At 36.3% G+C, this 22,878-nt stretch overlaps 1 protein-coding gene across 5 annotated transcripts in view; it reads left to right on the forward strand.

Moving 5' to 3' along the window:
* The window catches only part of BLTP3B (bridge-like lipid transfer protein family member 3B), a 53,790-nt gene that overhangs the window by 12,487 nt on the left and 18,425 nt on the right, over positions 1-22,878 (forward strand). For all 5 annotated transcript variants that reach the window (XR_010430705.1, XM_064655350.1, XM_064655354.1 and 2 more), the window contains 12 exons: positions 4,054-4,216; positions 5,373-5,411; positions 8,458-8,549; positions 10,068-10,257; positions 13,284-13,424; positions 13,951-14,121; positions 15,322-15,502; positions 16,817-16,900; positions 19,018-19,200; positions 19,306-19,424; positions 21,098-21,239; positions 21,974-22,167. Coding sequence is in view for 4 of the 5 variants with exons in the window: in XM_064655350.1 (XP_064511420.1) it covers positions 4,054-4,216; positions 5,373-5,411; positions 8,458-8,549; positions 10,068-10,257; positions 13,284-13,424; positions 13,951-14,121; positions 15,322-15,502; positions 16,817-16,900; positions 19,018-19,200; positions 19,306-19,424; positions 21,098-21,239; positions 21,974-22,167 (1,699 nt within the window). In the remaining variant the exon portion in view is untranslated. The remainder of the gene's footprint in view (positions 1-4,053; positions 4,217-5,372; positions 5,412-8,457; positions 8,550-10,067; positions 10,258-13,283; positions 13,425-13,950; positions 14,122-15,321; positions 15,503-16,816; positions 16,901-19,017; positions 19,201-19,305; positions 19,425-21,097; positions 21,240-21,973; positions 22,168-22,878) is intronic.

The raw sequence follows: 22,878 nt of genomic DNA on the forward strand, positions 1-22,878 counted from the left end.
GGAGCGCTGCTGTAAGCTTCATGTGGTCTGTGGCCTTCATTATACAACCCAGAAGCTTGTGACTTCAGGGAATTGTTTCCCCCTGTCCTCTCTACTCGTTCTTGGTTGATTTTTGTTTCTGTTTTCACTTCTTGGCTGTCTTCTCTGCAGGCATGGTGGAGTGCTCTGTTCAGAGCTCCAAGCCTGTAGTGTCACAAACAAGCCTTTAGAAAATAAATACTTCAGGCAAAAAAGCCCGAATCTTCTATGTAGATTTTTAGTTATTTTAGAAGGAAAAGAATTAAAAGAACTCTTGTGGTCTTGACAAAATATAATGATTGTAACATTTTGCTCTGTGATTCTTAATACTCTGCTCTTACTGTGCAGTCTTTTACACTTTTCACTAAACTCTTAGTCTGTACTTTGTAAATTGAAGTTGAACCATCTATCTGTAACTGCATAGTAATAATTAGTGCATGTGTGTGTATGTACTCAAGGGAGCTATGTCAGGCTGCTGGTTATATTTGTAACTTCCTATTTCTGGGTTGTTGCATTTAGAGTAAAATATCTGCAGCACTATTCTACTTACAGAATGCAGTATGAAAACGGTATTTGAAGTTCCTGCTATCCCACAGTAATTCAAACCTCAAATATGTTTTGAGAAAGGAAGGGTGGTTTGTGAAATTGAAACTCTATTTATGAAAACAGTTTTGCTAAGGATATTTTGTGGTATTAGCAAACCAAGTGGGTATTGCCTCAGTAACAGTGATGTCTTACTGACACAGCAAAACAGAGTGACAGAAAGCTTTGGTGTACTCAACCATGACCTTTATTTCCTTTTCTCTTTCCCTTGCCTTTTACTTTTCCCTGTTCTGCTTTATTCACTTTTTGTACTGAGTAGTGGATATTAACACTTAGTCTGTTCCCTAGAAAAGAAGCATCAGTGACAAGTTCATGGGATGTTGTGCAGGGAAATAAATGGCTGTGTTGTCAAAGCCTCTGCTCCCAGCTTGACCCAGTTTTTGAGGAGTAATTAACTCATTCTAAGGAATGAACACCAGGGTAAAAAACAAATGGCAAGCTGTGTGGAAGCTGTTTGGGTGTGCCTGGTCGGAGAGAAGAGTGTGTGCATGTCATGAAGTTGGTGACATTTTTAGTTCTGAGTAGTTACATGAAAAGGTCATAAAAATTTTTTAAATGGTTTTGCCCAATCAAGGATTTCTAATTGTGAAACATCATGACACAACCAAAGATTTCTAATTATTTCATATTCAGAATTACATGATTCTACACTAACTTTGTGGGAATCACCTCTCTGCTTTACATAAAAATTGTATGGTAAATATGATAGCCTAATAAGTTCTCCAACTTTACGCAGTTAAGCATTGTAGGTTACAGTAGTAAGAGACACAGTAGTTCTTTAGATACAGAGATAGCTTGCCAACCTCCAAAGCCTCCCCCTTAGATTTTGCTTAGCAATAAATATTAGAAAAAGTCTCCAACACCATAATATTTAGAATAATATTAACATTTAATTTAATAAAAAAATTAGGAGTTAATAATATTAAAATATTAAGTTGCAGATTTTATCTGAGTAACAATTTCGATGGGTAACAGTGGTGATTATTCCAGCTCATGGCAAATTCACTGGAACTTGCAGTTGACTCACAGCAGTGTGTCTGTGGTACATCTCCCTGAGTCTGTTAGCTGAATGTGAAGCACACCAGAAGAAAAAGTCAAAGCACATTGGCTCAGTGGGGCATGTCCTGGTCTGGTGTACCATGGGATCCTGGAGCAGTACCATTTGAAGACTAGTGGTTGCCCTAAGGACTTTTTAAATTTTTAATTCAAAACACTGTTGTACTTGTCATCTGGCTGTGCTTTCAATTTTATGCACAAAGATCAGAATTCTTACAAAGTCTAACTAACAGGTATGGTTGCCTTGTGTTTGCAACAAATAGACCAACTTCTGTTTTGTTTGGGGTTTTTTTCTGTCAAAGGCCACTGTATAAAAGTAAAAGGTTTTCCTACTATATCAAGCAGTATGAAACAATTCTAAAGAGCTGAAATTATCCAACAGACAAACAAGAGTATATTCTGTGGAACAGATGAATTTAGAAGGAGCAGAGAATTGGCACAGATGAGTAAAGTGTTGGCATCCTCAGTGGAAAATTGGCTCTTGACAAAGCAGATGGATAAAGCAGATGTGGTTGTCATGTATTATGAAGTTACTATGGGTTTTGGGGAAACACCACAGTCTCCTCAGCATTTGCTCATCAGTAGCATTCCAGCTGTGGAAGTGGAATGAAGAGACCTACTAGAGGTGCCTATGCTTGAAATAGCTTCTCACAGCTCACCTGCTGAGAGTTTGTTTCTGCGACTCTTGACGTGAAGGGTACAGTCTTAATAGGTGGAGATCCTCTTATGTCGGTCTGTTCTGAATGAAGCAGCACTTTGAGCATTTTTACTTTTGCTGACTGCAGGAGACAAAATAAATTCAAAGCAACCCTCTTGGAAGAATTTTTAAAAAAATATGTATAGAAAAGCGATGGTCCTTTTTGAAATTTCTTTCCCCGTTCTTCTGTTCCCTGTTGGGAGAGACTGGCTCATATTTTGTCTGATTGAAGGATACTGGAAGTAGCTCAGAACTGGCTTTGCACTTTCTTCCTTAATGGTATTTTGGTGTCTTTCTTGCTGTGAAGTTTGAAAACCTGTTCCTGTAGATCCTCTGTGTTTCACTGTGCTGTGTCTGCAGTTGGGACCAAGGTAACGCTTAGGTCTCTCTCCGTGTTGAGTGGCATTTCTGATATGGCAGAGCAGCAGGGAACTCTGAGGGGGACTTCTTTCACAGAACATGAGTCTTAGCAGACTTGTATGTATATGTGTGTATGTAATGGCAGAATGTTTTGCCATTTGCTCTATAAATGTGACTATAAAATAACACCAATTTGTAATTCTTATGTTGACTCTCATCTAGAAAGTCAAGAATGAGAGATACTATCATGCAACTGTGAACACACAATGGCTGCTTTTTTCTTCTAGAAATTTGAATGAGCTGAGTCATATGAGACTTCTCAATGATTTCTGAGATAGGAAGCTTTATATTTTGCGGTTACTAATGGGACATTCTAATGTCTCTGACTGCAGAATGGCAGCACCGGAAGATTTCGGTGGGAAAAGTCACAAAGCATAATGCCAATCGTAGTATTTTCTGTTACCTAATCTTGTAAAATTAGACTCAATTCGTGAGCAGAAACAATTTTCCATGGCAGATTAAAAGTGTGATTAAGTATATCCTGTTCTTACCCTGTGGTAGATAAAATGCTGCAGCTGTTGGTTTTAGGGTAAGAGTTTTATGGGTTCTGTCACATGGTCTCACAAAGATGTGAACCATTTGAAACAGTCACATAGATTGTTCTGTTGTATCAGCAAATCATACTGCCGTTGAGGTATAATGAAATTTTTTTGCATATGTACTCCTTTAAATAGTTACATTTTTCAGCCCATGGATATCATTGAACTTTCAGGTTTTCATCCAATATTTTATATACCTCATGCTGCTATGTATGTGTATGTGTACTTCTAATTTATGTCATTAAAATCTATGAGTAAACTTAATATTGTAAATAAAACTTTTCATTTCAAGATTTTAACTAAGTGTATGTAGAAAGGTACTGTTTATGACAGCGAGTTGCAGAGGTTTTGGATTTCTTTCTCCTTTTGAAAAATGAAAGAAGACTGAAATAGATGCAATTTTACCTTATATAGCTTAAAATAAGTAGTTCAGTAATTTGAATCAAGGATTTGTTATTGTGGATGATGCAAAAATTAGAAGATATCTCGTAATATATTTTTGCTTATGTATTTGTAAATTGAGTTAATGAGATTAAAAAATTTAGAAGAACAAATCATTTCCATCATACCATTTTCTTTTTAGGATGAAATTGTATCTAAGAACGATTGCATCTAAGATGATTTCCTCAGCCCCAGACCGCTGCTTTAAGTTGTCACCGACAGGTAGGACAGCTTTGATTGCTTTATATGTGTTTACTTAAGGTGTGTGTTTGTTTTTAGGTTCACCAAAAATCTGTCCCCTGACAAGATCAACTTGAGCACATTAAAGGGGGAAGGTCAGCTGACCAATTTAGAGCTGGATCAAGAGGTACTTCAGAATATGCTGGATCTTCCAACATGGCTGGCTATAAACAAGGTGTTTTGCAATAAAGCATCCATTAGGGTGAGTATTTTATTTTGCTGGAATGGTGTTTCACCAAATGTTTCTTTTCCTTCTGTCTCTGTAAACTTTCAAGCAACTTTGTATTAATAGAAAATTGTGAGAAGTGCTTGATAAAATTTTAAAGACAAAGATGTTACCAGCAATAATTTTGTACTAACTTTTGTTTCTCACGTGATGACATGAAATACATATGGAAATGATGAAAATAAGCAGCGTTTTTTTAATTATTGTTTTTTCTTTCTGAGTAGAATTTATTCTTGCATGTTCTGAAAACCAGGTAGAGGTAAAAGCTTGTATTTGTCCTTGGTAATTAATGTATCATATTTACTGCTCTCTTTTTTCTGTGTTCTTTCTTTGCTCCTCTCCGTTTATTGCTTTCCTTCCCTCGTGTTGTGTTCTCATTTCCAAAAATACCTTTCTGAGGGATTCTGGTCTTTGGGAAATGTGGAAACACTCTAAAGCTAGTAGACATTGCTTTTTGGTCAGTGTGGCTGCTAATAATTGAAATAATGTATATCATCCCTCCCACATTATACTGATGTGGGAGTAAGAAACTAAGTGGTGGCTTGTTCTGGACAGAAGTTATGGTGTGGTCAAACATTGGCACCTCCTCAGTCTTTTGGAGAAGTTTGTTTGTGGCTTTTTTGTGGTGTGGGGGTTTTTTTGTTTGTTTTGTTTTGTTTGGGTTTGTTTTGTTTTGTTGTTATTGTGGTTTTTTTTGTTTACCCCTGGTGGGACATTGTCCTGATTTTTCTCAAGGTGGTGAACTTGGTACCTTGTCACAGGCACCCAATCAGCTGAAGGTCAATAAAGGGAATGTGGAATTTCCTTCCTTTGAAAGAACAGAATGAGTAACAAAGTGCTGCTTTTTGTGATACTTGACAACCAGTATTAAAGAGACAGATTCTATTTTGTTCCTCTGTTTTTCTGATCAGTGATAAGTAGATTTGGAAGCTCTGGGTTTTTTAAGACCTAGCATGTGTGTAGAGTTACTATATAGTATTTTCAGATAAACTTGATATTTTGAAAGTAATATTATTCCAAGTTCAAAAGTTAGAAATATAATTTTTATACATAAAATGCATTCTAAACAAATGCTTAATTTTACTGTATTTTAAATATTTACTTTGCTTTAGAATACTGTTTTCTCTTGCAGATACCATGGACAAAATTGAAAACACATCCCATCTCTTTGGTGAGTTCTGAAATAACTTCTAAATATACCGTGTGTAGCAGAATCTTAAATATTTATATAGTTCTCTTGACTTGATGCTAGAAATAATTAAAACATCAGTAGGCCTTTACTTAATGTCCTCTGGGTAGCAGCAGATCAAGACAAAATGCCTTTATGTTTTCTTGGTATGTTTGTTTTCCTAATCTGTGGCTTGGATGCCATCACTATGACATTTGACCCTTAGCTACTTCTGTCAAGTTTTCAGTCATTACATGTTAATTTGGGTTCACCTGAAGGGTAGTTATTTGTCCAATTAATGCCTTTTAAAAGTTCCTGCCTGTCTATTGGAGCTATCTTTTCTAAGGACTTCTCTATTTTACATCTGTACTCTACCTGATGTTCTCAGCCTCAGCAGGTTTGATACAGATAGCATTTACAGGGCTTCTATAACACCTTAGGATTCAGCCTGGATATAAATAGGATGTAAAATGTGTAAATAGAACTCAACAACAATTATAAGTGATGGTAGTTATTGCACTTGTTTAATTTTGTTCTTTATTTTTAAGTACACTAAGAATTTTGTAGCATTTGAAGTACTTTACTTGATGATGACTAAACTTCCTTAGCTGTATTTGCTTAAAAGTGAATATTCCCTTAACTGTCATGCTTCCCAGTCTTGCAGTGGATTTCTGAATGTGCTTGTAATTCCTTAGTTCTGAATCAGATTTAGAAAAGACATGTTGTTTTAAATATTTGGGGCATTTGCTGGTGACCCAGTTGTAATGCACTAATGTCTGTACTGCTTCTTCTTGACACCCAGAACTTAATCTGGTAATGCCAGGGTGGGATGATTCAACCTCTTGGCTCTGTGATGCAACTGCCAAATTAGGAAATTGGTTTAAGCTGTGCTATTCTTAAAGATTACACACTTTGATCTGTGGTAGCAAGGCATCGTTTCCTTTGTTCCTGTTGAATTTAAATTAGAAATCTTTGAGGCTAACATAATTTTCAAGGTAACCTTTTTTTACATAAAGGTTTCCTTGAACAAGTTCATTAAATTGGTAACAAAAGTTCATTTCATTCTTCAGTGGTAGAATATACAACACCTCTTCTGATTTCTAAAGGAAAGTGAATTCAGTGGCCTAAGTGTCAAACTTCAGCCCTTCATTACATCACTGAACGTCCACTAATTTGTGGGGGCATGGGGGCATATTTTTGCTACTGGGAGTTTAATTAAGTTGGAATGGCATCCTCTGTTTGCATAGCTTAGGAGGTGACTAGAACCCACGTGTTTAGCCAGAGGTCCTTTCATTCAGCTGAGTTGCCCTTTGTGAGAATCTGTCTCTTAACATAGTGGCACATACTGTTATCTTTGTAATAATCAATTTCTGGCTTTATATGATGAACAAGATACTTTTGAGGAGTGATCTGGGCTCTGAGGATGCTAGCAGAAGTTTTTGCTCTGTCAAAGTAGAGTAGTTACCAGTGAGAAAAGACATATATCTGCATCTTCGTTACCTCTTATTTATAGTATGTGAACTCCTTGAATCACTGTCCTTCCTACTGCTCTTTACACTAGTCACATAGTGAAGGAAATTCTTAAAACCTTAAAAAGAATGGTCAAACACCCAACAATGTTAGGATAACAGGAGAAATCTTGGTTTCCCCCTCCATCCTCAAACTATGGGATTAGGTTTTTCTTGTTTTTTCCTCTGTTATTGTTTTGTGAGGCAAGATAATCATTGAGACAGCTGAGAAAATAATTTTAAAATGTCCACATTTACTGTTAACAGCTAATGCTTCCCTTTAACCATCAAAATATAGTGAAGTATAAGTAAATCCAGACTAGACAGTTTAGGATTTTTAATTGTAGTTAGGTTTTCATGGATAAGAATAGTACAGGAAAACGTTTGTGAAGCAAGCAGTTTATGAAGACAGGCACAATTAACCCAATGTAATAATAAAGTCTAGTAGCTAGGGCAGATTGAATCATGAAAAATCTAAAACTGAGGACAAAGGTTTTTATTATGTTTTGTCTGACCTAAGAGCATAAATGCAGGAATTCAGAAGGGGTAGTAGAAAGTAGAATTAGACAGGGACATACTCTTAACTGCTGTGCTTTGAATGGGCATCCAATGGGACAAAATTTCAGGACTATAAGCTTTAACCTAAGAGCCTTCCCAGGTTGTAATGATAAATTTAGGTCACAAATATTGCAATATAAGTTTGGAGATTCTTGTATTAATTCAATTGCTAGGAATATGGTTTTGCATTTGGTTTGTTCCCATTCTGCTCAAGCTCTGTTAATATGCATGTTATGGTTCTGCTACTTAAATAGGGCCTTTAGTTGAAGCAGGATTTAGATGTCTCATTCCCTTAATTGTCAGCTCCATTTGTAACACTACTCTTCAAGTACAAAGAATGCAAAAATAGAATACAATTTTACTACGATATAATGTGTTGCAAATTATACTACAATATATCTGTTTAGAAATTACTTGTTTTACTAGATGTACTGAAGATTCATATATACATAAATGTGAGTGTGTATTCTATTCAGGTTTTATTTCAGAGATGCAGCACAAAACTTCGTGGACTATCATGAATTTCAGTGGACTAGTTTCAAATATTTTCCTTTAAAATTTTCTGAACTTACTGAACCATTCATGAAACTCAGGAAGTATACTTATCTCACTATAAACACAGCCATATAGAAAGAAAACTCAGATGACTACATTAAAGTCCATTTTGAAATGCAATTTTTTTGAAAATGAGTGTGATGGATAAATAATACTCAGGGATCAAGAATTTTGTGATACACTATTTGTCTGGGGATGTCTGCTAGAACTCACAAAATTAAAAAACATGAAAAAAGTTAAAAAAGATAAACTTTTGTAATGTACCAGAATTATGGGAAAAACAACATGGTAAGAAATGTTTTATGTATATTTCAGAAAAAATTCTCAAGTTGTTTTTTTTTGTTTCAATTTCTATTCTTCATATGTTGTCTATTTACTTTGTTACCTCTTAGATGTCCAATTTTTTTTGTTTTGTTTTGTTTTTCAAGTCCTTGGATAAAGTTGTAATGGAAATGAGCACATGTGAAGAGCCACGTGCCCCTAATGGACCCTCTCCTATAGCAACTGCATCTGGACAGAGGTCAGTGATGATACTTACATGTGATCAGTCAAAAAAAAATAGATTACTATAAAACAGTTTGATCAACTGCAAATTTGCAGAAGTATATAGGGTTCCAGCTTGCCATGTCCATCTCTGCAAAATTTTATTTTATTACTTGTGCATGAAGTGGTTTAGTGATAATGGAACTATCCAGACCCAAGCCTAGAGAATGTGTGAACTGGGTATGGAGCTTCCTAGACATGTTTCATGTGGGGGCAACTGCTATATCAGATATTTACCAACTGTAATTGTTAAGTTTTTTTAAAATTAACAATATCTTGCCTTCAGCTTTTTTAGAAAACATATATAATGTTGATGTGGCTTTTAAAAATTTTTATGTTTTATTTATTTTGTCTAAAAAGCAGTTTTAAGGGTTATTTGTTAGTGTGGTGTTTTCAAGTTCTCTTTCCTTTATTGTATTGGCCAAATCTTACTGAGAGATTTCATGCACACTGTATATCCCAAAACTCAAGTAATTTGCTAGGACAATACAGCATTACATCAGTGATTTCCATCTCACCACACCCCCAGTCATTTCCTTTATATGGACACAAAATGTTTTTCAGTGGTCACAGTGACCCATATACAGAGAAATGAACGTGATGATACAATTGCTTTTCTTGTTTTAACTTCTGTGTAATGTGTAGAAGTAGTCCATGGACCTCTGTGTCTCCTGGGGTATAGCTTGAAAACCATTGCCATAGAGATTCTGTGTAGAATGCAAGTTATGAAAAGGAGAAGGAATGACAAACCACACAAACTGTACTTTTAAAACAAGCAGAAAAGAACCCAAAACAACAAAAGGCAAAAAATTTTAGGTGTTAAAATAATATTTAAAATATAATTTTTCATTCACTAATCTAAAACATTCAGAACATATAAGATTTTCTTTAAAAAAGTAATTGTAACTGCTTTATCTTTTTTAATGCTGGAATGCATGTGATTTGCTGTAGAAGCATAACCACCACTGTTTTATAGAATGAAACAAAGCAAATACTTTATACTATTTTGAATATATGAAAGGTATTATTTTTAATGGATGGAATAACTTGACTTATAGAGCTAAATACTAACCAGACTGGAATTGTCAAGTAATTAATTTGCTGTCAATTACTCCTTATGTATACATAAAGAGTAAAATTTCTACATTATGCTGTAGACTGCTATTCTTATATATGTATTATATATATTTTTATACATTTATATGTATGTATAAAACATTTAACATAGCAGGATCGCATTAACTGTTATACTTCATGTAGATTGATCTTAGTCAAATATATGTTCTTTAATCACTATGTAGAGATTAGGATCATAGGGTGGAAATTATTATAAACTAGATCAAGTATATTGAGTAAAAATTGCTCACTGGAGAATACACTAGGAACTTAATTTATTTTAACATCTGTTTCATTATTTATTTCACATGTTTAATATGCTTAATTTTGGTCCCTTTCCCTGGGTATGTATTTAATATGTTGGCATTTCACTTTTTAGTGAATATGGCTTTGCTGAAAAAGTGGTAGAAGGCATTTCAGTTTCTGTGAACTCCATTATAATAAGGATTGGTGCAAAAGCCTTTAATGCCTCATTTGAACTTTCCCAGCTGAGAATATATAGTGTAAATGCAAACTGGGAACATGCTGACCTCAGATTTACCAGAATACAAGAAACTCAGCGCGGAGAGGTAAAGAACACCTTTTACTAACTTTTTCCCCTTGTTTTTGTCATAAAGGAGTAAGTTGAATTGCAGCCTTATACAGTGTAGGAAACGTGCCATTACTAGAAATGGAGGCATTCTGTGCTCAGTAGTTTCAGCTGTCCTCTAGGAAGCCAAAGATGTAAAAGTGGTGGATGTGAGTCAGATCAAACGTCATGTTTCTAGCAGTGGCCGAAGTGGATGCTTAGGGAAGAACAAAGGCCGAGGAAAGCAGGTGTACTGTTGTTTCGCTCTTATGTTCCCCGAGTTTGTGACTATTTTAAAATTCAAACTGGGCCAGACTTGAAAAGTACTGAAAGAAAAAAGAATAGTATATCAAATGTGGAAGGATAAGGTGTTGTGCTGGGTTTTATTATTATTATTATTATTATTATTATTATTATTATTATTGGTATTGGTATTATTTTATTATTTTTAAAGACTCAACTGGTTATTTGCTTGTGAAGGTTTGCCTGGTGAGGATTTTGTTTCCTAAAGCAGTTTTAAATGAATTTTGGTAAGTTTTTGTGCAAGAATTAAATAATTTTCTTGGAATAGCTAAATCATAGGTATGCAAAAAAGTAATAGCAGTAAAGTGCATACATTTCTACTGTCTGGGAGAATTTAATGTGGAAGTCTGAGAGTGATGTACACCATTGGTTACCTGGCTTTCTCCCAGGTAACCAAAGTAAAATGTATGCTGAGTGCAATGTTGATTCTAAATACTGTGTTTCGAGAGGCTTATTTTAGCATCATACATCTGGCCTTGGATAAAAGGGTGTTTTAAGTTTTGCTCATGATTGCCTATTTAGAGATGATTATTCCAGAAGAAATAGAGTTTACTCAGAGTTAAGAAGTCTGGTAGTTGTTTTTATATAGCAAAAGAAAGCCCAAGAGAATATCAGTTAAAAATATCACAAAAATAAGAAGTTGAAAACTGTTTTTCTAACAGTTTGCCTTTCCTGTAGCTCAACTGTATGTGTTAATGAAGTCTAAAGAGGAAGAATTAAAGTTTGACCAGATGGAATTTTGAATTGGCATATTTTTTGCTTTTTAGGAAGAATTTGGTTCTGAACAGTTGCCCCATACACAACAGAGCTTTCCCTGGGGAATGTTCCTTTTAGGGCAATGAATTCTGTAAACATAAATTCTTAGCAATTACAGTGAATGATTTGTTAGCAGTAAATTACATGAGAAGGTGAAAAACAAATGAAGTGCTGTACTATGAAGATAACTTGTGCTGTAGCTTTGCTCTGTAGCTATACTCTTAATGTGAAAAGCAATTTCCGTAGAATTTTTCTAGAAGCTTTCAATCACACTGCATCTCCTGTATGAGAAGGGTAGGTACTCTGCTTTTCTTCAAATAGTGTTTCAGGATACTTTGCACTGGGCCTTTCCATCTTGCTCACTTGATTGTGTGTGTCTCCTTCCCAGATATATTGGGAATGTTTTACTTAAGTCTCTGCTTATATTCTCAGGATGTATGCCATAAGATTTTCAAATTAACAAGAAAAGAATGGCTGATGAAAAATAAGACACATACCAAACAAACTCTTCCTTCTTGTGCTTTTCTTATGGCTGATCTTTTTTTCTTCAGAGAGTTATCACAGAATCACTAAGGTTGGAAAAGACTGCCAAGACTGAGTCAAACTTTTGACCAAACACCACCATGCCCACTAGACCATAGTATTAAATGCCATGTCTAGTCATTTCTTGAACTTCTCCAGGGATGGTGACTCCACCACTTCTCTGGGCAGCCTATTCCAATGCTTAATCACCCTTTTAGTGAAAAAATTCTTCCTGATGTCCAACCTGAACGTCCCCTGGTGCAGCTGGAAACTCTGTCCTCTCATCCTGTCGCTAGGTGCCTGGGAGAAGAGGCTGATTCCCACCTTGATACAACCTCCTTTCAGGTAGTTGTAAAGAGTGATAAGGTCTCCCCGAGCCTCCTTTTCTCCAGGTTAAACACCCTCAGCTCCCTCAGCTGCTCCTCATAAGACTTGTGCTCCAGACCCTTCACCAGCTCTGTTGCCCTTCTCTGGACCTGCTCCAGCACCTCAATGTCTGACTCGAAGTGAGGGGCCCCGAACTGGACAGTCACTCTTCCCCCAGCCTATAGCGCTGCCTGGGGTTGTTGTGACCCAAGTGCAGGACTGGCACTTGGCCTTTTTGAGCCTCATAAAGTTTTCCTTGGCCCATCAATACAGCCTGTCCATATCCCTCTTCAGAGCCTTCCTACCCTCCAGGAAATCAACACTCCGTACCAGCTTTGTGTTGTCTGCGAACTTACTGAGGGTAAACTCGATCCCCTCATCCAAACCATGTAGGAAGGACTAGAATTACTGTTTCTTCCTATTGATGTCCTCCTGTTCATTCATTTGATGTTCTCCATCATGTTGCTGCTGGACAGTCACTGTTTTTTTCCCTGTTTGATTTTCAGTGTCCAGCTGTGCTTGCTGCTCTTGTATCATTATTCTTACATTTGTTTGCTGTGTCTTCTAGAAATCCATGTAGTAGATTCAAAGCTTGTGGGATCTACATGGCATGCAGTGTGCTCAATGTTTAAGTTTCTCTTTTAATTGAAATAAAACACTCCAAAAAACCCTTTCCCATCCTGTAGCTTTGCTTCCCTCCCTGCTCTTTTTCTATATACTATGATTTAACATTTTGAAACTAAACTACACAATCTTTTATTTTCCTCTCCCAAAGGCAGCCTAGTATGCAATAGTTGTGACCTTTATTTTCTTCTGAATATTTTAAATGCTGCTTGTTACCTTGGCCTCCTTGGAAGTAGCTAAACATTTCTGTGACATTTTGGAGGTAGCGAGAAGGGTCAGGGCTTTGCTTCCCAACACCTGTAAGTGGAATAACAAGTGACTTGTATTTATTCTGTTCATATAGCTCATAAGAGTTTGTATGTATATATATACAGATATGTACGTACACATGGTTAGGTGCAAGTAAACCATCTTATTGCATGAAGTTTGTTTCTTTCTCTTTTTCTCTCTCTAAAGGTTTTGACTTTTAAAGAAATCAACTGGCAGATGATCAGAATAGAAGCAGATGCAATCCAGAGTTCTAAGCATGAAATCATGAGTGCTCCAGTTCGACTCATTACTAACCAATCCAAAATTAGGGTCACGCTTAAAAGAAGGGTAAACTTGAAAAGTTTGAAATCTTTTATTATTTTATTAATTAATTTGTAACTCATGCCCTTAATGCATACACACACATTGTAAAGGTTTTAAATTTAGACTGTATAAAATGTAGAATTCCCTGAACTAAATTTTTAATAACATATGATTGGTAAGACTGTAGAGTTTGTGAGAAATACTGCAGGCAGATTTTGAAAATGAAGACCTTGTACAGGTCCTACTAATGAAACCGTTTGCTCTGCAGAACTTTGTTTATGATGATGCCTGTTGTTTTATCTCTCTAGATTCGGGTAATATTTACATTGCTTATATTTAGAGAAATGCAGCAGTTTAATATCCAGTGCATGCCAAACACATAAAGCGAGGCATAAATATACCGTAAGGTAATTCTTAGTTAATGAGAGCAATACAATTTAAATTAAAAAATGTTATTGCTTTTTGCATTCTGCTTTTTTCCCCCCCATGTATATAAGAAACTTAAGTACTTAATGAGTCCATTCAACTTCTTTAATTTTTTATTCTACAGTTAAAAGATTGTAATGTAGTGGCATCGAAACTGGTTCTGATTCTGGATGATTTGCTGTGGGTTTTGACTGATTCCCAATTGAAAGCCATGGTGCAGTATGCCAAATCTCTTAGTGAAGCTATAGAGAAATCAACGGAACAGAGGAAAAGCTTGGCTTCTGAAACAGCCCAGGTATGAGAATTGAGCGTCTCACTATATCATTATCAAGTGGTAATTTATTTTAGAGAATGTTCAGTTACTAATTTTCATTCAGCTGTACATCTTGAATTACCCTGGGAATGAATCGTAGTATAAAATAGACTTTATTTTACAAGATTTTGCGTATTGATTTTAGTTGCAGAAAATAAAAAAATATTTTCTTTCTTTATTCATGTACAGAGTATTTAGATTTCTGTATTTACTTAACCCTTGATTAACTATTTAGTAAATTTGTTCTCTGAATATTTTCTGGTTATGAATTCAAATAGTTAAGACACACTAAGGTAACCTTAATGTGTGGGTAGATATGCTTACTATAATGATTTAAATTTTTTGTCCAGTTTGTTCTCATGGTACTGAAAAATTAGCTTTTAGTAAGAGCTTACTCTCATGCAGCTCTCGTTGGAATATATAGCGAAAAATGATTCTACTTTAAACATATTTCTGTTGGCATATCTGTGCTACTGATGCTGCATATAAACCTTGGTGGTCTTCAGCAAACGCAGCAGACTAGACCAACTGGGCTTTGTGAGTGTTGAGGGGAGGCACTTCTTGTCTGTGAAGAAGCCAGACAAATACAGTGGTAAAAGACACTGCTATAAAAATAAAACATGATTTATTACTAAGACTGATTACCGTCAGTTATGTACTGTAATGGAGAGTTCAGTTCTTGTGATGGCCTTACAATGTGGTTTGATGGTTTAGCCACAGCAATCTAATGGTTAGCTGTTCTTGAGCAGGGAGGTTCCAATGCTTCAGTGCCCTGTACTTGCCAGTTCTCTGGTACTGGCACCAACTTATGTTTGATCCTATTGTGATTTAGTTTGAGGAGCTAAAGTAGCAGAAGGGAGCCCACTCTTGGTTTAGTTCCCTGAACAGCTTGCAACAAAAGTTAGAAAAATACCAGTGCTGCAAGTGACAGGCATGTAAGGAAGTAGGGAGGACAGGGAGAATGGGGATGCACTGGCACTTCCTCTTTATGATGCACACCCATTAGTTCAACTTAGCTTTATTCTAAAACAGTACACTTAAACCTCAGTAATGATCCAAGGTGAATGTACATCATGCAGATTTTTCCTTATTTCAAAGGCTTGTTTTGTATAAGTAACGGGATACTTATGCTTGAAAGAAATTATAAGCATCATAAATTGATACAACTAAATATTTTTTCAGAGCTCTGCCCCTGCACCCAGCTCTCAGCAGGTGAAAATGCACCAGGCAACAGCAGCGTCTGATCAAAACGATGCAATAGTAAAATTATTTAATGATTTTGATGTTAAGGAAACTTCTCATCACTTAGTAATTTCCCATTTGGACCTACATATATGTGATGATATCCATTCTAAAGAAAAAGGTAATTTTTTTTTTTTAAGTAACATATCTGTGACTTTTAATCATCTTTAGAAGACATTTTGAGGAATACAGTAATGTTAATCAAGAGTCTTTATTTTAGTGGAATAGTCAGAATTGTCTCCAGTGTCTGTGGACACGTGTAAAATTATCTAGATGGCTCTACCAGGACAATATGTCGTTACTGAATGTAATTATTTTAGAATAAATGCAATAACTGTGCTAAGAGCGCTAGTAGCTTCTGTGTTTTTTCTGTCTCTAGAAACTGATCCTCTCAGTCTGATTGTTACTGCTGGGGTTTTTTTCTTTTATAAGTTAACCGGGTTATGAAGAATGCAGTGGCAACCTTACCATGGCTTGAAAGGGTCACTATACAATCTGCTTTTGTAATACTCATATACAGACTAATAAAAGAGCAGTCCTCTTTGTGTTACTAATTTAGACAATTTGGTATGGTCTGCAGGACATGGAAAGAATAGAACAAGTGTCCCATGACCTTAAAATTTTGTCTGTAAATTTGATATGTTGTTTTTTTTTTAACAAAAGGCTATTGCATGTAGCCATATTTAGAATCAGAAAAACTGAAGGCAAATGACACTTCTTTCATGTGTTTTAAAAGTCATCAGAAGAGAGTGACATACTGGCGTATATCCAAGGAACTGGCTAGTTACTGAAAAAATTATGGAAACATACAAGGTCTGCTGAAGAAGAGTGTGAAAAACTGAAGTTTTAGCAAATGTGTTTCTTTGATTAGGGAAGGCACTTGCAGAGCAGCAGAGCATAAGGTTCACTGTCTAGAGACTTACTTCCTTACAAGCTGTGTATCCACTACAGTTGGAATTTATCATTCCTAGTGAGGTCTCTTTATTGGTCCTTTATTTCTGACCATGATGTTTAAATTGAACTATGGAAAAAATCAGAACAGAAGACTCTCAGAAGATCCCTTCACTGCAATATTTGTCAAATAAAATATATTATATTTACAGTATTCTTTAATGACTGATCATAGTCGCATTCAATGTCAAAAATTTTGTTTCAGAAAAACCGCAGTGATACGTGTTGAACATGTTGTCTTTTTAATAACATTTAGAACAATATGCAATTTGCTAGTAGTGCCTGAGCACAGAGTTCTGTGAGTTGATCTTTAGAAATCAGTGAAGACTACCTGAATGAAAATTTTGAGGGAAGATAATGAGGTTGTAAGGAGAGACAGTAAAGGGGAGGAAGAAGTAGCTGTTGAGTGTTTAAAGGATTGCAGCAATTGAGAACTAGCATGCTAACTGCAACCTGCAGAGTCAGTCATTGCTTTATTTTACAGACCCAAATAGACGTGTTACAGGAGGGGCCATGCAGCTTTCCTTCAGCTATTTAACAGTGGACTATTATCCATTTCACAAAGCAGGTATGAAAGTGAACATTTTGTGAATTACCTCTGAATGTAACTATCTTGCTTGAATACTAAAAAAAATTGTGTTTGTCTGTATATATTCAGCTTGGATAATAACGCTTAAAGCATTTGAAATGCACACCTTTTTATTTCCTTCTGTATGCAAAAACAAACAACAAAAGCAACAACCTGGGAACCAGTTTAATTTCTGTGAATGAGCTGTTTGAGGCCACACACTTTTCACTGTTCTGTTTGGTCAGCAAAATGGTGTTTACACATTTCTGACATGAAAAGAATTGTGTGTTGACAGAGGAAGGCAGTATGTCATATTGAGAATTCACTAACTGCATATTTGCAAGAGTCCATCTGCTAGATTTTTTCACATAAACAAGTCTATTATTTTACGTCCATATCTGAGCAGTGTTTTGCTTTTTATTTTGCTAAACAAGAATCCTAGTGTGGTAGAGGTTTTTGTCCTTTTGTTAAGAAATGTCATTAAACAAATGTTAGCAATTTCCAAAGAAGCATTTCTTACAAATAATTTCTAGTATAAATCTAAAAAATTTAGAAGAGACAAGATACATGTTACAAAGCACGTGACAAGAAAGTGGAGAAAGTCTTGCTAAAGCTGAGGTAAACAATGCTCTACCCTATCTATCCATCAAGCCACTTGTCTCATAGTAGAAGGCTGTAAAGTTCCCCAGGGATGACTTCTTCATAAAGCCGTGCACGTGTACTTCCAATTACCTGCCTGTCACTAGTGTATTTTGAAATGGTTTCCAGGATTATTTGGTCTGTTGCCCTCTTTTACCTTCTTCCATTACCTTCTTTGAGGTGAGGCTGACTGGTCTGTTGTTCTTTTTATCCTCCTTCTTGAAGATAGCAATAACATTCGCTTTCTTCCAGTCCTCAGAAACCTTTCCTTTCAAAGATAATTCAGACTGGCCTCCTCATGACATTGGCCAGCACTTGACATCTCTCAGCACTTGTTTCTATGGACTTGTGGATGTCTGATCAACAGGTCAAATGTTTCCTAAGTTAATGCTCTTCTGCTGAGGGGAAGACTGCCAAAGTTTTCAGGGCCTGGGAATCTTGAAGGCAAGTGTCACCAAAGAAGGCACTGACTGTCTCAGCCTTCCCCACGCTGTTTTTCACCAGATCCCCCGTCCATTCAGCAGCAAGTCCAAGCTTTCACTGCTCTTCCTTTTGCTTGTGATACACCTGTAATGCTTCTTATTAGACTGAACTCCAGGTAGGCTTTCCTAACCACCATCCACCATATTCTTTTTGGGTAACCTGATGCCGCTTCCACATGTTGTACGGCTCCTAGTTCATCCACATGGACCTCCTTGAACATTTTCTAGACTTCCTGCTTTTCCATTCTTTGGCTTGGAGGCAATTCTTCACCCAGCTCTCCTGAACTCTGCTTCTGTCCATGTTTATATCCCATATTCTTTCAGGAGATCAGAGGCTGCTCTCTTGAAGGTCTGGGCTGTCATTTGTCTTTGTCTCATTCCTTCATCTTTCAGAGGTTTGAATGCTTGACCAACAGACATGCTGGAATTGGAACAGGAATTGGAAAAAGGAATAAAAAAATTTCCATTTGGCTTGATTTTTAAGGCTGTGTGTGCTGCAGCACTGCTTGAACTTACCTTCTTGTTTGTGTGCCATAAAGGTGCTAGAGAACTAAGACAAAAGCAATACATTTCTGGAAAGGGACCAGGAACTTCCTAGGACATAGTTCTGGCAGGAAAGATAAGCTTGGAAAAAGTGACCGTGATTACTTGCTCTCATTTTTTTTTTATTAAACATTTTTTGCATGTTCTCACATATGACATTAGTGTGTCATCAAATTTCTCTGAACTGCAAATATTTGATGATGTTTTGAGTGTTAGTGGTGTTAAAAGGCAGGTGGTAATATTATATTCTGAGTGATTTTGTGAAGTACTGCGACTTGTGTTTATGTAATATGTAACTTCTGTTTTAAAGTCTGTTATGACTTCTGTTGTTCTATAATTACAGCATGCAACGAGCTTATATTTTGAAGAATTGTGAAATAGTGCAAACTTGTTATCCTGTTAGAAGCAAACTTTCAAATGAGTTAATATTTTCACTATTCCTTTTATTTGCAGGAGACAGCTGTGACCACTGGATGCATTATAGCGATGCCACTAAAACCAGAAGTGGATGGGCTGAAGAATTATTAAATGAATTCAAAAGCAATGTTGAATTGCTTAAGCAGGCTGTGAAGGATCAGGTTGTAGATTCTCCTCCCAAATCACCACCCGATGTATCTCCCCAGAACCTACAAACAGGTACTTTGTTTAAATCACTAATGTTCTAATTCCATGAAATGTTAAAACTGTTAAAAAAAAAAAAAGTGTTCTTTTCAATGATTCCGTCACTATTCTTTCCTACAGGCAAGGAACAGATACCGAAAGGAGCATCTAGGGCTTCCTCTGTATCTTCCCAACAACCAAAGGGCAAACTGATGTCTAGTCCTATTGTGGTTAGACTTGCAGATTTCAATATATATCAGGTACATTTCTTAAAGTTAGTAAAACTGGGGCTACTTCACCCTTCACTGTTATCTGTGTTTTTTAAGGGACAATTATGAAGCCCATTGAAATTAATGAGGCTATGCATTCATTATTGGATTAGACCTTTATGGACCTGTTTCTGCTTTGTTAAAATTGGTGGATATTTTCTCATTGACTTTATATTGTGGCACTATCACAGTTATGTGTTGGATCCTAGTTCTACTGTTCCCCAAATTATGAATTTGAAATATAAAAATTGATCTTTTCATTGTACTATGTTAGGTACCCGATATTTTAATATGCAGTTTTGTATACCAGGCTTTATTGTTATATTTTTCAAAGTAAATTAAAAAATGTTGAGGGTTTTTAAATTTTTAAAATTTTTCTTCAGCCCCTCCCTCCTCTGTGATATCTTGAGTAGACACTTTAACCATTTCCATCCTCCTCCCCTTTGTTAGAGGGGGTAGTTTGAGTTGCTGGTTGTGGTCCAGATTCACTCTTTTGAGGCGAGTGGAGTAGAGAAGGACTATATTTGTTAGGCAGAATGGTAGGGATATGGGAGGATCTGCTCTTAGTCTCAGGTCCTAACAAAAATGCTTAGTGTGTGCCCTTTGTCATTGTGATTTCTACTTGCTCTTGTTCCAGTTTTCAACATATTTTTTCCATATCACTTCTGGTATTGTGAGGGGTTGCAGCTTGCTACTAGGAGCCTTCATCTGGGTTTGAAGTGGTTTTATAATATTGTTTTGTACTGTTGGTGTTTTCCATTTGCCTTCTACTCTTCAGATGCTTATCTCCTCCTCCTCTACAGAAACACATTTTCAATTTTTTTAATTGTCATTATTTCTATGCAATTTCCAGTGAAACTCATTCAAGTAGGCATCATCATATATTCAATATTAATACACTGGGTAATTTCAAACTAGCAGTTTGACCTACTAACTGTTGAATGAAAGAGCTTTGTTTTGACAACATTCTTTTTAAACTGGGATGCATTCAAAAAAATTTAATACATATCAAATCATGATTTTTTCCATGTTCCATAATTTACATTGTAAGGAGACAGGAATGGAGGATTACTGTTCCATGGTGTTTTGATTCTCCTGTGAAGTAGCCCTTCAGGCATATTGAAACACACATATCTCTGCCAGGTGCATGCTGAACACCTTGCTTAGCACGTACTTGAGAGTTGGCCTGTGTGCTGGAATCTGTCCTTACAACAGTACAAGGACTTCCTAATATGTGTGTAATAAACTTACCTAGCTTATCTATCCTTATCTAGTTATGGGATCCTTTGGGACAGACTGTATGCAAACACACTAAATCCGAGCGTAACTGCTTAAACAGGAGCTGTAGTGTTTGCAGTAAAGATAATCAGATCGTTCTAGGCTTCTACTGAACACCTTTGAAAGTGACCTGCTACCTCCTGCCTCCTATGAAGGAATGGAATCTGATACCTTTAAAACTATATAGTTTTCTTGTGAAAGTGTTCTATGTGGATTGCTTCTGCTACAAGGCAACTAGGTGTTTCGCATTGTGTGTTGTAGTTGGGGATCTACAGCTGAGAGCAGTGGAATATGACCCTGTTAGGGACAGTGCCTTGCAACTACAAATACCTAATGAGTCATAAAAATGTAATATATTAATGAAATTAATCTTTTATCTTTTACAGGTTTCGACAGCAGACCAGTGTCGTTCTTCCCCTAAAGCTCTGATCTCTTGCAATAAAAAGTCACTTTATCTTCCACCAGAAATGCCAGCTATTCATATTGAATTTACTGAATATTACTATCCAGATGGAAAGGACTTTCCTAGTAAGACTTCTCTTTTTTTTTTGTACTGAAGCATAAATTTTGTGTGTTACTTTCACCTTTTTGAAGCTTAAAGCTTGGAAATAAGTAGTAGCTTTCTAAAATGGAAAAAAACCCACAACACTGTTCCATTTCCTCAGTGCTTGCTCCTGGCAGACTCCTAGTAATACTCTTTTTTATAAACATGGTTTGTAAGTCTGGAAACACAGCATTTTTACTGGCACATTAATTATTCATTCTCCAACATCCACATACTGTTTCTGCAGTTTCACTGTCTGCCTACATAAAATAACTCAAACTATTGCAGTAGTATCTAAGATGCAACAAAGATCCGCTGGAGTTATTTGTAGGAATGTGTTCTGGGGCTGGCCCTGTTTTATATACAGAAATGTCAGTGGATTTCCTGGGAATGGGACTTGAGGACAACAAATCTCTGTGGTCTTGCCCTTCCTCTGTAATGAGGACATTCTCTCCCTCTCCTCAGACTTGATTCTATTCTAATATTAGTTTTTACATTCAAAAATTCAGTCACTTGCTTGAAGTGAGAGAAAGAAGCATCACTTCAGGTATCCCCTAACAATTTATTCTTCCGTGAGACTAAAGGAGTGGGTTTGTGTTCTTTCTCTGATGAAAAATACTGGTGAAAATGTAAGTCCGCACCCATTTAAAAAGCAAACAAAACCTGACCCATAAACATTTTACTTATTCTTATAGTTTTGTTTTCTCTTCTCTTTTAGTTCCATGTCCGAATTTGTATGGCCAGCTGAATGCTTTACAGTTCACCCTGGATGAGAGAAGTATTCTTTGGCTGAATCAGTTTGTGTTGGATTTGAAACAGAGTCTTATTCAGTTCATGGCCATGTACAAGCTAAATGACAATTCAAAATCAGATGAACATGTTGATGTTAGAGTGGATGGACTAATGTTAAAGGTATGCTGTCATTGAGGAGGGTTTTGTGGTTTCTTGGAAAAATGTTTTTCTCTTATTCTAAAAAGCTACTAGCAAGCAACTTAAGGAATAAATACACTAATGAATGAACAAACAACCCATGCAATAAGCCACGCTGCTCTCAAAAACTATGCAGAATATGATGGTTTGAAGACAGACATCTGTCTTCTGTACTATTTCATCTATGTCCTAGGGGTATTTTGGTTTTGTATTTGAAGACCTGAATGGGAGTATTAACAAAATATTTCCCTGTGTTTGGTGAACCTGACATAGCAGAAGAAAAAAATATTGAGCACTAAAGTAAAAGTAACTGGTGAAAAAAGTCGTATTTTTACTCCATATTAATGCAAGGGCCCTCTCTTGTTCCTCTGCTTGTAGTATATCTCTTTCATCTTGTTAGTGAACAAGAGTAAAGAGTAAAAGAACAAGAGCCTGGGGCAAAGAAAGCAGTTCATCTGAAGGTTTATTTCCTTCTCCAAAACCCATTCTCACTGTTTTCTGTTTCATGCTGGCTGTTGGCTGTAGTTCAGGTACACAAGTTCTCTATATTCCAGAGAAGTGATGCCTGTTAATGCAACATCAAATTTTTGCTTCCCTTGTATTTTCCTTCTTTGTAGAAAAAGAATCATTGAGCAGATAAACTTCCCACCCTCCCTCATCCCCTGTTTGCATTGGGCATTTCACTGCATGGTT

The sequence above is a fragment of the Pseudopipra pipra genome, chromosome 5 (genome assembly GCF_036250125.1).
Source record: "Pseudopipra pipra isolate bDixPip1 chromosome 5, bDixPip1.hap1, whole genome shotgun sequence".
Classification (NCBI taxonomy): domain Eukaryota; kingdom Metazoa; phylum Chordata; class Aves; order Passeriformes; family Pipridae; genus Pseudopipra; species Pseudopipra pipra.